Below are 14,357 nucleotides of genomic sequence, written 5' to 3'. Positions count from 1 at the left end.
TATCAGCTACTCTACTGTCACTGGAGAGCCTCCTCAGTGAAGGCACTCAATCTCTGATCCATGGTTCCTCCCCTAGCCTCAGTTCTGGCTGCACTAACCACATTTCCTTCTGTGCACCAGGGGGCTTATGATGTGGAGAGGAGACATCGTCAGCTCTTGGAGGCAGTTAGCTCCCTGGCTGGCAGGAACCGGTGAGTGTTGGGGCCACTTGTCAATCATCAGGGGGCTAAAGTGCTTTTTATGGAGGGTTATTGGCCATTGTCCAGGGATACTCAGTGCAGCTGCTGCTACAGAGCCCTGAGAGAGAGAGAGAGAGGTTGCTTCCCATTGTTATGGACTCCTCTTATCCAACTCAGTCCTCCCACTGCTGGTAGAACAAGTTTGTGGTGTGATATGTGGGTTGCATTTGTGACATGGACCTTCTGCATTCTCTCTTATTTAGGCGGAAGCTGACTGAGCGCACTGAGGCGAGTGCACAGGTGTCTGAGTTTGGTGTCAGCTGTGAAGGTGAGATCCTCCTGATGAACTAAAAACAAGGGCTGAACATTGTTCCAGAGCCCTGGCCAAGGGCTTCCTCAGTCTGATTAGATCTTTTATATATTTGCTGTGTGTTGGTAGTGTGGAGTCCTACTTGCAGTTGCAGTGTGCTGTCTTAGGAGGGTAGAGCACAGGAAGTTTTCTTTGCTACTGTGGCAGGTGGTGGCTTTAGGTGCCTTCTGCCAGGAATTCTCCATGGTATCCTACTTGCTCTGATTTACTGGTCCTTTGTCAGGTGCTGGGGAGAAACTGATCTTGTCTGACCTACTGGGGCCTATCAAGGCCTCATCTTTGCTGGGCACTGTGAAGAAGCAACTGAACAGAGTCAAGCAGAAGAAAGCTGTGGAGCTGCCCCTCAGCAAAAGGGAGGCACAGCGGGTGAGTGAGTGGGCAGAGGGTGGTGCAGGGGTTGGACATCTAGCTGGGAAGAAGGAGGGAGCATCAGTGACAAGAAGCAGTTGCATGAGTGGGGCAGCAGTGGGTTCTGCATGGCTGGGGGTCCTTGGTATTTTTTAGAGGTGCGCTGATACATCGGTCCCATATTGGATTGGCACCAATATAAGGAAAATTGACTGTATCGGCAGATGGCTTTTTATGGCTGATGTGGCCGATAAATGCTCTGTGCATGTGCAACCACAGTGCAGCATGGAGAGTAGCTGGGTCTGGCTGGTAAGTCTGTGGGGAGGGAAGGGGGTGGGGGGGAGGGGCGAGCTGGGGCGGAGTAGAGGATGGAGCCATGAGCGGCTCATGTGGGGAGGCAGCTCTTGCCACTGCGCATGCCCTGAGACAGTATGGGGGGCATGTGCCCCCTGGATCCATGTGCAGGGCGAGGGTGGGCTGTTGCTAGGGCCAGGGTGGCGCTGGGCTCTATCTGGCAGGTGGCTGGGCTGTACTCTGCTTGGGGTGGGCGGTGGCGGTGCTGGGAGTGGGACTATGGTGAATTTTGGGGTGGCTGCAGGGCCCCCCTGCATAGTTCCCTCCCAGCACCATCACTGCCCGTCCCCAGTGCAAACCTGGCCCTGCCCTACTGACAGGAAGAGCTTGGTGCCCCCACAGCCTGCACTCTACCTGCGTGCAGATCAGGGGGCACATGCCCCCCATGCCCTCTGGAGGGGTGTGCAGCAGCGGGAGCCATTCCACCCCCCACCTGCTGCCCTCCAGACGAGCCACTCATGGCTTTGTTCTCTGCCCTGCCCCGACTGTATAGCACCAGCCCCACTCCCTCCCTCACCGCAGGGGCCTCGATCTGCGCCGCCCCCCCGCCCCTTCCCTTGCCCCTTCTCACCACAGCAGACTTACCAGCTGGACGCCGTTCTCCATGCTTCCCAGCTGAATATCGGAATCGGATTGGTACTGGCTGATATGGCTCGTTAAAAATTGACTGTTGGTATCCACCCAAAAATTCTGTATTGTGCACCCCTAGTATTTTTCCACTTGGAGTCAGCAGCAGTGATTGGTCTTGGCCCTGTATCTGTCTGAACTACAAGTGTTTCTCTGTCCGTGACAGTGCCAACTGGGTTTCCTTGCTTGGGCCTGGGTCCTGTTGTGTCCTCATGAGTCCCTTTGTGTCTGCAGGTTGTGAGGGAGGCTGCCTATGATAAAACCTCAAAGGCCATCACCAAGTGGGACCAAGTGGTTCTGCAGAACCGACGGGCAGAGCAGCTGGTTTTCCCCCTGAAGCAGGAACAATTGACAGTTGCCTCCATTGAAGAGAGGGTGACTAGCTGGCAGGTGAGTGCTGCCATGGGGACTGGAGACGTGAAGCCCTAGCATTACTATCTGAACCCCTTTTTAGTGGTCGTTTCTGCCTGATACCAATCTGGAGGGGCTTCTTGAAGCTTGGTTTGATTTTGTGGTCAAGTTTCACCTCAGACCTGCATTTGGTTTTCCCCATCCTATACTTCTGGGGAAGGTCTGATGCAGGGAACAATAAGTGGAGCTCTCTGCTCCCTGTTTGAGTCCTTCCTAGGACACACAGTCACAGGGTCCTTCCTTTGGGCCCTTGGTCAGTAAAGTGATTCCCAGAAGGTGTGACCAGCAAGTGCAGGGTGAGGGTGGGCACCCTCAGATAGGTTGCCCGCAGTTGAAATCCCCCATGTTCTAGCTCCTTTGTATTTGTGTCTGATGCACAGTATTTCACATGGGGTACTGGGCCATACACTACATGAAGGATGGGCAGAGAGGTCTAGTTCTGAGCTTTGCTTACATTTCTGGAGTTCAGCTTTATTTAGAGCCTGCTGCTTCCCCCAGACCAGTGTTAAATCTCTATCCTTAACCTCTTTTCAGCTGTAAAACAACCATGTTTCAAAGCATCAAAAGGCCTCGCTGGGGAATGAAGGAACAGAGCAAATCTTTTGTTACCCCCTGCAGCTACCTCCTCCTTTGTAAATCCTTGAATGATTAAGAACCTAAAATCTGCTCTCAGTGCTGGTGCCTGACACTAGACCTGCAGCTAAATTTTATCCAGTTTCCTTCCTCACACCAGCTTAGATGGGCAGAGAAGGAAGTCTTCTCATCTGCGTGCAGATGAGGGGGAGAGGGAGGGGCGTGGTGGGTGCCGCCAGCCCCACATGACACACCACAGCACCTCCCCGCCCCCCACTTCAGCTCGCTCTCTGTGCCCGCTCCCAGGAGCAGGGCCAGCGGGGCAAGAGCAGCAGTGCCCTTCTGTGGGCCACACACGTGCCCCCCAGCCAGTGGGGGTGGTTGGGGAGCCATTGGCATGTAGCAGCCATCTCTGCCACTGCACTCCCACGCCCCAGGATGGTTTCTCTGAGCCCCCATCCACCACTGGCCGGGTGCGCACCCCTGCAGGGAGCTGGGGTTCGCACACGGTGATCGCCGCTGCACCACTGCTGCCAGGGTATGTCATGTGGGGCTGGCGGCGCCTAGTGCTCTTCTCCCTCTCCCCCTTTTCTGGGAAAGAAAAGTATGGCAAGGCACCACAGGAGATGCCGAGATTCCCTGGCCAGTTGCTGTCTGCCAGTCCTGTGTGGGGCATTGGGGCTTTCTCAGCTTGTGCTGCTGAGCCACAAAATGAAATTGCAGACGTTTTGCCAAACCCTGTGGGCTCACTTGTAAAATTCCTTGCACAGAAGAAAGGCTCCTCAAGTCCTAAGAGGAAGTGCTCCCAGATGGATCATCCCAGTCAGTGCATGGTTCCTGCAGAGCAGGACCCATGGTACCTAGGAACTAGCAAGAGAGTTGGGCCCTGGTAACGTGACAGGTTCCATGGGGCTGTTTGGTACTTGCCTGTATCCCTGGGTATCCTCCCAAGGGCAGTGGATGAGTAGCCCAGGTGTCCTGGCCAGATGCCACTACAGAGAACTCCATTCAATCCTGAAGTGACTGCTTGCATGTCAAGTTAACGTGGGACTGTCTACTTCCTTCGCTGAGCATGTTAAGAATCTGCAGCACTCTGTCCCAAAGATGGCAGGTTCTGGAGCCTGGAGTTGGTGGAGATGAAAGGTGCCATTTTGAGTACGTGTTGCGGCCTCTCTGAGAGAGGCTCTAGCATTCTGCATTTGCCACCCCCACCCTTGCATCATTAGTGACTGTAATTGTAGGAGCGTTGGTTGAGACTGAGTCTGGGTTTTCTCCTTGGCTCCTGTCTTTCCAAGCTTAAGTGGTTCTTTTCCTCTCCTCAGGAACTGTAGCTGAACCTGCACTCTGTGGCAGACCCCAGTAGCACCACCCCCTAGTTTGGCAGGGGACAGCCAGCTGCACAATAATACTGGAATGTTTCCAGCTCAGTTGGTTCAAAGCTGACATTGTTTCTTCACCAGAAGTCTTATAAAGAGGGTTGGGTTCTTGCAAAGCTTCCAGCTCTGTTCTTCCCAGCTCTGCACACCACTTGGGAGTGCTAATCAAGCAGACTGAGAGTTGCAGAACAGAAAAGTTGTCTGGTCTCGGTCAGAGCAGAGGAGAGGACATCTTGCCCTTCCTGGGGAGGCTTGTGTTATAGGGCTGCTCCTACCCCTGGAGCTTTGGTGTATAGAAACTACTCTAGTTCTCTTTTGGATTGAGCGAGGAGAAGCAAAGCAAGGCTGATAGCTCCCACATGGTGGGAGCTAGCTATGAGTAGGACATGGAGAAAGGCAGCAAGGCTCTAAAGGAAGGAGATGCCCTCACCTATGATTCCACACACAATCTCACTTACTTGTCTTTCTTGTTCCAAAGGCACGGACTCCACTGGAGCAGGAAATCTTCAGTTTGCTTCATAAGACACGGCAGTTGACAACAGACCCGCTGCTGACACTGCAGGAAGAGGCCTCTTTGCAGGCCATGAGTCTAGAAGAAGTAAGTGCACCTGCTCTGCTCCTTTGTGCAGACTTCACCGTTGGAGGCAGCTCTCACCTGGTAATGTATTTTTTTCAGGCCCAGCAGCGCCGTGCAGAGCTGCAGAAAGCACGGGCTCTGCAGTCCTACTATGAAGCCAAGGCACGACGGGAGAAGAAGATCAAAAGCAAGAAGTAAGGTGCTGCCTGTTTAGGGGAGGGGGTTGAGGACCTGGCTAGGAGGTCAGCATTCCATTTGTGGCATTGCAGCCACTTACAGTCTGTGTGTCCCAGCCCAGAGCTCAGAGTGATTGATGAATACCAGGGGCAAGGCAGCTCTGCAGGGCAGGAGGAGGCTAGCAAGGAACAGGTTTAAATCCCCCTGCATCATAGCTTTCTGGTTTCCTGCCCCAAAAGGATTTTGTCCAGCTAGTGTATGCCCTGATGGCTGCCATCTTGCTCTAACACTGCAGGTACTGTGCCAAGCACTGTACTAAGAAGAGGCCCTCCAGAACACCTATGCTGATAGTGCAGAGACCCTCCAGCCATTCTGCTCTTGCCTTATAGGTTCCACCGAGTGCTGCAGAAGAACAAGCGGCGGGAGGCTCTAAAGGAGTTTGAGGCACTTAAGAAATCCAACCCTGAAGCTGCCTTGTTGAAGCTGGATGAGATGGAGAAAGCTAGGATAAAGGTGACAATCCTGGGCCCTCCCACAACCTGGGGCTCCTGCTACTTGAGGAAACTCTTGCTGATATCTGTCTCTTTGTACTTCCTCTCTGCTCAGGAAAGAATGAGCCTCAAGCACCAGAACAAGGGGAAGTGGGCCAGGTCCAGGGCCATCATGGGCAAATACGACCTGGAGGTGAGGGGCTGTAGTGGGAAGGGGAGGGCTGCTGAGCGTGTGGTGTGGAGAAGAGGTGGGGCTTAACTCTGAAAGGCTCGGCATTTTCTCTCAGGCCCGCAGGGCTATGCAGGAGCAGCTAGCCAAGAACAAAGAGCTCACACAGAAGGTGTGCATGGAGCTGGAGGGTGACAAGGAAGTCTGTGTGGCTGAGGAAGGCCTCCTCCCTGATTCCCTCAACGAGGTGCAGCCTAGCAGAAATGTAGCTAACCCCTGGATGCTGGGCAAACTCAGCAGTGAAACAAAGGACTCCGGGATCCAGGAGGACCTCAAAGCCCCTGCAGATTTAAAGGAGCCTGAGAGCGAGGGAGAGGAAGAGCCAGTGCTGTCAGAAGAGGAGGCCCTGCTGCAAGATTTTGAGCAGAGACGGTGGGTGCGGCACTGCCAGAAAGGGAGCCCAGAGCCGCAGGGTGAGTACCTCAGTGCCCAACAGGGTGTGTGTGAATTTCTGAGCCTCTTGCCATTATCTGTCACAAGATGGACTGCAAAAGGCTGTGGTTGCTGTTACCCTTGATATAGGGGAGAACCCCAGCATTGCCTTCACCCATTTGGCTCATTGAGGACCTCTCACCCTGTACTTGGTACCCTGCTGCATTGGGCAGGGTGGCGGGGGGAGTTGTCACCTGGCCTCTGCTGCCTGGGAGTGGCAATAGTAGCAGTGTTTTCACCTTCTGGCTGCTGTCTGTAGGAGCTAGCAGAGACGAGGAGTTGCCTGAATCTGTGAGCCCCAGCCAGGCTGCAGGGCAAATAAACATGGAAGATGAACAGAAGCAGGAGGAGCCCTTGCTTTCAGAGCAGCTTGGCCGGCTGTGTGCTATGGAGGAGATGGATGTCCTGGCCTCAGAAGATTGGGCAGAAGAGCAGGAGCCGCAACAGCCTGCGAGGACTGAGCAGCAGAAACCACACCAGGACACAGCAGTGGCAGAGGACAGACCTAGAGGCAGTCAAACAACAAGGAAAACAGCCAAGCAGAAGATGATTGACCTGCAGGCTGTCCTTGCAGGGGAATCCTGTATGATCCACTGCCCCACCCTGCCTGTTGCTGTGCAGGATGAGGTGAGCAAGGCTGAGGACTGGCTCCAGTCATATTAACCTCTTGTCTCACAGAAGGAGATAAATGGGGGTTGGAGTGCCTGGTGAGTGCCATGGGCACTGATCTCTTTCTCTGGCAGGGAGGAGGTACAGACCAGAGGCTGGTCATCAAGGAGGCCTTTGCAGCAGATGATGTTGTTGCTGACTTCCTGAAAGAAAAGAACAAGGTGGAGCAGGAAGGGAAGTCCCAGACTGTGGACCTGTTGCTGCCTGGCTGGGGTGAGTGGAGTGGCACAGGACTCAAACCCAGCGCCAAAAAAAGGAAGAGGTACGTATGGGCAAGGCCCAGACTCTGTCTCACAACGTCCTTGGTGCACAGGGGCTCTGCAACCTAAAACGTCTTGTTCTTTCAGGTTCCTCATCAAGCAGCCACCTGGGCCCCCCAGGAAAGATCGACACCTGCCTCATGTCATCATCAGCCAAAAGCGCAACATCTTAGCTGCAACACACCAGGTTTGAAGAACCTGCCTAGCCCCACTGGCCTGTCCCAGAGACCCTGCATATGAAGTGGTTTAGACAGAAGGACATCTGTCTGCCCCTGCAGTGGGGACAGCTAGAACCTTAGTGGTATCAGTGCCCACTGAACAGTTTGTTATGGCAGGTGCAAATCAGTCCTGTCCTGTGCCCAACCCCTGCAAAACCTCCTGATTTTGACTGCCTGCAGAGGGAAAACAGAAGGTTCCTAGCTGCAGTTATAGCCTAGGGGCAATCAGAGCAGCACTTAATGCATGGCTTCTTGGTCACCTTCCCTGTCTCATTTGCCCAGCCAGCATCACAGGTCTCCTTATCTTGCTTGTAGACCAGGAGTGACAGCTGATGTTGGCTTTGGGTGCTGGATAGGAGTGTAAGAAGCAAGGTGTCTTGTTTGAACAGGCTAGCAATGCCATCTTACTGGCAGCCCCTTGTTCCCAACACTACACCAGCAGCCCCATGCTACCCAGGTGGCCCTTGTGGGACTACTCACAGCCAGGTACCAGGATGCAGAGAGTATGGGGCATACACTAAGCTGAGTCCCTCTCTTTCTCCTCCCTGCAACAGGTCAATGAACTCCCGTTCCCCTTTGACAGCCACCACCAGTTTGAGCGGAGCATTCAGGCACCAATAGGGCCCATGTGGAACACACAGCATGCCTTCCAGAAGCTGACAGCCCCACACCTCATCACCCAGCCAGGCCACATCATCCAGCCCATCTCCAATGAGGATGTTGCCTCTCAGAGCACCACGTCCACTCACAAAGCCAAGCCTGCAATGGAGCTGACACCCCAGCAAGCCAAACGCCTCCACCAGCACCCTCGCAAGAAAGTTCGATAAGACACAGTCAGGCTGGAGGGGCCCATACCACCTCTGAATGGCATGCCACCCTTAGCAGGAAAAGTAAAGGTGGCTACCTCTGGGCTGTACAGTCAGGCACTGGCTTGTACTAGGAGCTGTTGTGGAAATATCGGGCTGAAACATTCGTGTCTGAGGATAGGGGACCCTACCCTCTTCCTCCTGAATGTGAGCTTCTTTCCTAGTAAAAGTCCTGACATGCAGGTTCCTCTGTGCCATTTCTGCCTTGCCCCAGCCCCTTCCAAGCAGGCTGAAATGGGGGTTAGGAGTTGGATTAAGCTATAATGAGAGAGTGGAGCTTGGCTGCTAGCAGAAGGCATGTGTTCACACCCTGGTATGGTTGTAACTTCCTGAAAGGAGCAGTTGGCCTTGCAGTATCATGGCTGGGCTGCACCAGCCACCAGGTAAAGCTCTAGCTAGTGTTCCTTTCAGTGTACTTGGGGTAGAGGCACTGTTATGCTGTAGGAGGGGGCCATCTCTCTCCAGGTGTTGGTGGGTTGCTTGGGAGGCTATGATCTGAGAGGCATGTAATGGTGATGGCAGTTGAGACTGAGCAGTTGAACTTGAACCTCCCTGCTCTGACCCTCCACCTGATTCCTTCCATGGCTGTCAGACACAGCTTCTGCTTGGCTGTCAGCTGTCCTCCGGTTTTCCTCCTGAAGTTCCCAGGCCTTGGCACATTTCCTGAACAGCTGGCCTGGGCACTGCTTGTGGGGCAGCCCCACAATAGGAGGTACAGCTGAGATTTTTTTTTCACATGGTTGGTCTGATCTAGCCACACTTTGGTGTTCTAGCCTTGGCTGCATGTAAAAAGGGGGAGACTCAGCTGGTGATCGTCTATCCATGGCTGCTGGGGAGAGGACTTGTGCGTGGGCAGAAAGCTCTCGTTCTAAAGGACCCATTGGGCCAGATTTCTTTGCATGAGAAGCAGTCAGAGTAGGCTGTTTGTGAGTTCTCCATCTTCTTTTTGGTCTGCAGGATGTTTTTTTCCTTTCCCCTGGCCAGGCCTTTTCTGCTGCCTTTCCTATCTCTGTCTCATGGCTCTGGGAAACAGGACAAGAACTGCAGGCATTGAGTCATTCCCCATCACTGCAAGTGGGGAAAATATTTACGAGAGGAAGCTTTCACCAAGTCTGTTGCCTTGTTTTAGATGGGGCATGGAACATGGTGTTGTGCATGTGGCTTCTGGGCTAGGCCAGCCACATGGGCAGCTAGAGCTAGGGACAGGTTTTATTTCCTGTTTCTAGATGCAGAAAGGCTGACCCCAGAGAATGAAGAAACCCCTTCCACAACCCTACCCCATTTCCAAACTGCTTAAGATTCCCCTCTATTTAAAGGAAAAGAAAGCAACTTGAATGCATACCTAAAAGGGGAGAAATGGAGGTGCTTTGGGTTGCTGAGGGTAGGTAGTACATGGAAATATAGGAATACTGTACAAGTGGGGGAAGAGATGGTCATTCTCCACATGTACAGCCAGAGAGGAAACACGGGAAAGGGTCACGTTTAGCTCACGCAGGAAAGGGTCACGTTTAGCTCACATTTAGCTACAGTGGGAAAGTGGCCTTGCTGTTTTTGCATGGTACACAAAGTCATTGTACAAGTGAGTGGTTAACAAGGGAAGGTGGTTGCTTCACAGGTCAATGATACACGTAGTCATGCTTTGCATAAGTTGGTGCTCGAGAGGTGATTGCACTGGAAATGTCCGGTGTAGGAGTGGTATGGAGGACATGCAGCTGGCTGCCTACTGCACAGTGGCTGGAGGGAGAGACCTTTTAACCCTGTCCTGTGGCTGCAATGTAGATAGGAGTGACAGGGCTTTTATGCTTGTCCCTGCCTGGGCACTCTGCATATGCTCTTTCTTCAGCTCTCATCTATCTCTCAGATGTGATTTGGAGCCATATTGAACATGTGGGGAGGTTCTTCTGTGTCCATGGTACCCCCTCACCTCTGCTGTCTTGGCTTCCAAAGAGAGCCCTGCCATTTTTCAGCCTCTGGAGAGTTCATAGGGGTCTTGTACATTGCTGCTGCATCCGAGGGAAATACCCTTATTGTTTCTGGGTTCCTTTTACTGTTAGTGCTGCCCAAGAGTCTTTTTCTCTGCTCTCAACCATCCTTTGCTCTTCCCCTGTAAAAGAGGAACATGGCAGGACCACTCTGAAAGGAGAGGTCTTGGAATTGGATCTCTCCCATAGCCCTCCTCTCAGACCAGAACATCCCACCATCTAGTCCATGTCGGGCACAATCATGCCACTGACCCAAATGGGGAGGTCCTGTGTTCCACAGAACATAGCATTATCACTGACAGGCTAAAAGGACATGTAACTTTCAGACCAGCAGCTGAGGATGATGTTCTTTGGGTGAAGGAAATAAAACTCGAAAAGAAGAAACCACAGTTATGTTCTTAATATCCAGAAAGATTGTTTGTGTGGGCCAGTGGCAAGGCTGGAGCCAAAGCATAAGCTTCTGCCCAGCTGCATCAAGCTCACATCACAAATCCTGACATTTGGTAAAAGTAATAAATGTGTAGGTTCTTTTCTGGCTTCTTGAGTTCTTGTGTCAGATCTTCAGAGTCTTCTCAAAGACTCCCTGGCAGGGATGAACACTTAATTTTGGAGGTGTCTGATGAAAGCTGAGTGTATGCTCCTATAACTTGCATCCTCCATGCATGGTCACATGCACCTCTATACACACAGCCCAGGTGGTAATGTTTCCATGGAGATGCTGTATCTAGAGCCAGAGAAAGTACATTTCCATGGAGATGCTCTATGCAGAGCCTTCATTGCCTGAGCAAGAACATTTCTGTGAAGGGGGTCTGTATCTAGAGCCTGTGCAACCTGAATGGGCGTGTTTCCATGAAGATGTCACCTCCCAAGTCTGCACAGTTTGGGGCATTTCCATGGCAGTGCCACATTCTAAGCCTACATGGCCTGTGTTGGTGCCTTTCCAGGATGCCGCCTGGCTTCAGTGATTCATAACTTGGCCATAGCTGGTTTACTGGGAAGAAATGCTAAGTGGAAGGCCAGCCAAGGGGAGCTGTTGGCCCATTGCAACATGACCTGTGGTGCAATCAACCACATCTTTCATCTGCTGGCAGGGCCTATAGAGATGTGAAGGACCCTGGCTGCTTGGATCAAGCTGTAAGATTGCCTGCTGGACCACTAGGTCCAATGTAGAACTGACTGCAACTAGTCAGTTGATTGTCAGAGTGTCCCTTGGGCAAGCACTAGAAACCCCACAGGGCCTTTACAGGGCCAAAACTTGATTACCTGTGGGTGAAATGGTTCTAGCTCTGGCCCTTTAGAAAATGACATTGAAAGGAACTGGGTCATGGGAAAGTCAAGGGGAGCAGGTTGAGGCATATGATAATGGAGATCCAGTATGGATGCTACTCATAAAGGGCAGAGCGGGCTGTAGGATAGCAGAGATGGCAGGACTAGGCATGAAGCGCTTGAGGTGTGGGTCAAATAACAAACAGGAGGATTGGACATGTCATGGGCTAACAGGGAGAGGGTGGCATCACATCCTGGGCATTCAGGAAAGATGAGCTGGGCTGTACCTTGAAATGAGTATTACAATCCTGATATGGGGAAAATGGTTTTCTTTAGTGAGTTTCTCTTAGTCTTTGGTGTTTTGATTGCCCTTGATCTGAATTACTAGTCTCAAGCTTTACTTTGCAACTCTGGGTTGGTAATTGCTTATTAATTTAAAATGAAAACTTAAAGCTTTTTTATGATGGTATAACTCCTGGAGCTAGAATTTTTTAAGATGAACCACAGTTATTCCAAAGGGAGCTGCATAGGTCAGTTGGGAGGGTGACTGGCTGCAGATGGAAAGAACCTGGGTTTGATCATGGTTGAGGGTAGTGGGATTTTACTTAGTCCCCACTTCCAGAGCATCTTGGGGGCTTATTCAACGTCCTATCCAAGGAGCTACCTGGGGATAAAGGTGGTGAAATTGTAGGGCTGACAACATTACCTCCTTCTGTGGAGATTAGGGCAAGGCTACACTTTCTTTAATTACCTTTACCTTTGCAGCTATCACAAGACTCCTAATCAAGTCAAGAGAGTATGAAACACTACTACTAAAAGCAAAGGAATACATTTTACCCTTACTGCTGAGCACTTACCTGTGAGGTTTGTGGCATATAGACTTGATTCATGGCTTATATAGCTATTTGCTAGACGGGACTAGCTTCTTGGGGATTAGAATTCCTCAATTCCATTGTGGCCTTTGGAGATGAGTGTGGGCCAGTGGGTACAAGTATATAGCACTGGCATTCTCTGAAACAGACTGATGCCATGGATGAATATTGGCTGCTGTCCTAGAAACCTGGCTTCTGTTTCCTGTTCTGCATGAAGTAACCTTGTGCAGCTTCTGCTATCTCTAAATGGAGGGAAATGCTAGTAGCTTTCCTTTATTGGCATGGTTAGGCATAGAAATTTAAATGGACATTGGTATGGAAGAGGTAACATTAGAATATGAGGGTGTTCTGGCTTCTAGCTCTTGACCCCTAAAACCAAAGGGATTTTGGAGGCAGCTGTCCCATGTGTGGAAGATGTGGGCAAAACCGCCCCAAATGTGGCACATTGCCTGAGGTGCTTGGGGGGCATTCAGCTCCTGTCTGGCTCATCCTTTTGTTCATGCCAGAGTAAGGTAGAAGAAGATAAACCTGTTGTCCTTGTAATGGGAGCCTAGCCCACCCTCAGCCAGATCCAGAGCCATTTTCCAAAGTGATGCCTATGAATGGCTGAAGAGACTTACAGGCTGGTACCCCTACCTGCCATCCACGAACTTCCCCTGGGAGTGCTGTAAGGCCTAGTTGAACATCAGTCCTTTCCTCAGAGGCCTATCTTGAACACTATCCTGGTTACATGAGCACATGTGGATACAGTCTACATTGCAGCTTTCAATCCTGAATTAACTTTGTCCCCAGCTTGCTTGTGATGTCAGGAACATAAAGGGTCCCCTTAGGCTCTCTGCATAAGAGGGGTGACTAGATGGGAACCCATTTGATCAGCTACCAGCAGAAACTACCAGTATTCCCCATCGTCCCATCTGTACCTCGTGCACTGGTTACAGCATAAGTTCTGCTCCCAGTGACAGTTCCTAGGACCTCTTCACTCGCCTGCTATCACCAAGTTGTTCCCTGCAATGCTGCTGGTGTACTCTGCCTCTCACTGGATACCATGTTCAAGCATCACCACCTATAGCCATGTCTGCACTCACCTCAGGCTGCACCCCTATGAACAGAGGATCCCATGTTCTTACAGGGTCCCTCTTGTTTTTTCTCTCTCCAGTCCTCCCTCCTCATGCACACATCAAATGAGTTTCTTGCAGTCTCCCCTCCCTCTCTCTTCCCCTGCTCCCTGATACAAATGCACTCTCAGAATCTCCCTCAGTCCTTTTCACATAAGCCCCTTCTTACACATACACACATACCCTGCATGCTCCCTTAGTCTCATGCATACAGTCCCCTCTGGCACAGTTCCCATTTCATGCCACGTCTCACACTTGTATCCTCAAACTCTCACACAAAGCCCTCACCTATCTCATGTACACACTCCAACAGCAGCAGCCTTACTTCCTTTCTTTCAGCCTCATTTCTTTCAGGCAGAATCCTCTCCTCTCTTTTTCTCTTATATTCAGCCCTCCTCTTTCTCACGCACACAGCACCTCTCGCTTCCCGTCCCTCTGGCATGTAGCACACAGTCCCACTTGCTCTCCCCCATACACAGATACAGAGCCCTTGCTCCCTCTCACTGCATGCACACAAAGTCTCTTTCACTTTCCGTTTTTCTCTCAGACAGCCCCTTTTGCTTGCTTCCTTGTTCGCACACTCATGTGCTCACACATGCACACACGGTGTCTCTCACCTCACTGGCTCCTCTATTTCAGAATCCTTAGAAGGATGCTCTATCTCTTCCAAGCTGAGCTCCAAGGATTGGTTTCTCTTTTTGCTTTCTGTGGTGCCAGCTTGTCCCTAGCCCTGGCTCTGTGCACAGTTTTATCAGGACAGACAAAAAGCTGTTGCTGTGCTGGAGTCAGCAGCTTGTACCTTGGTTCCCTGCATCATATTTTTTTCCCAGGCCTGTCCCTTTCTGACGTTTCTTCATTCCTCATTTAGTGCTCTTATTAGTGGGTACAGTATCTGTGAAAGCTGCCATATTCCATAGAGAAGGCAAACTACTACTACCACAACAATAAGCAAACAAATGATTTGC

General features: G+C 51.5%; 1 protein-coding gene across 1 annotated transcript in view; it reads left to right on the top strand.

Moving 5' to 3' along the window:
• Positions 1-10,670, top strand: part of UTP14A (UTP14A, small subunit processome component) — a 30,168-nt gene extending 19,498 nt beyond the window's left edge. The window contains exons 5-17 of the mRNA XM_025208752.1: positions 77-191; positions 443-507; positions 773-915; positions 2,113-2,268; positions 4,717-4,836; positions 4,915-5,009; positions 5,382-5,505; positions 5,599-5,676; positions 5,771-6,125; positions 6,404-6,771; positions 6,888-7,075; positions 7,161-7,260; positions 7,846-10,670. Coding sequence (XP_025064537.1) covers positions 77-191; positions 443-507; positions 773-915; positions 2,113-2,268; positions 4,717-4,836; positions 4,915-5,009; positions 5,382-5,505; positions 5,599-5,676; positions 5,771-6,125; positions 6,404-6,771; positions 6,888-7,075; positions 7,161-7,260; positions 7,846-8,118 — 2,180 coding nt within the window. The 3' untranslated portion in view covers positions 8,119-10,670. The remainder of the gene's footprint in view (positions 1-76; positions 192-442; positions 508-772; positions 916-2,112; positions 2,269-4,716; positions 4,837-4,914; positions 5,010-5,381; positions 5,506-5,598; positions 5,677-5,770; positions 6,126-6,403; positions 6,772-6,887; positions 7,076-7,160; positions 7,261-7,845) is intronic.
• Positions 10,671-14,357: the final 3,687 nt, after the last annotated feature.

The sequence above is a fragment of the Alligator sinensis genome, unplaced genomic scaffold (assembly GCF_000455745.1).
Source record: "Alligator sinensis unplaced genomic scaffold, ASM45574v1 scaffold879_1, whole genome shotgun sequence".
In the NCBI taxonomy this organism is placed as follows: domain Eukaryota; kingdom Metazoa; phylum Chordata; order Crocodylia; family Alligatoridae; genus Alligator; species Alligator sinensis.
Note: the sequence above shows the minus strand (reverse complement) of the source record. Positions and strands in the feature narration are given on the sequence as shown.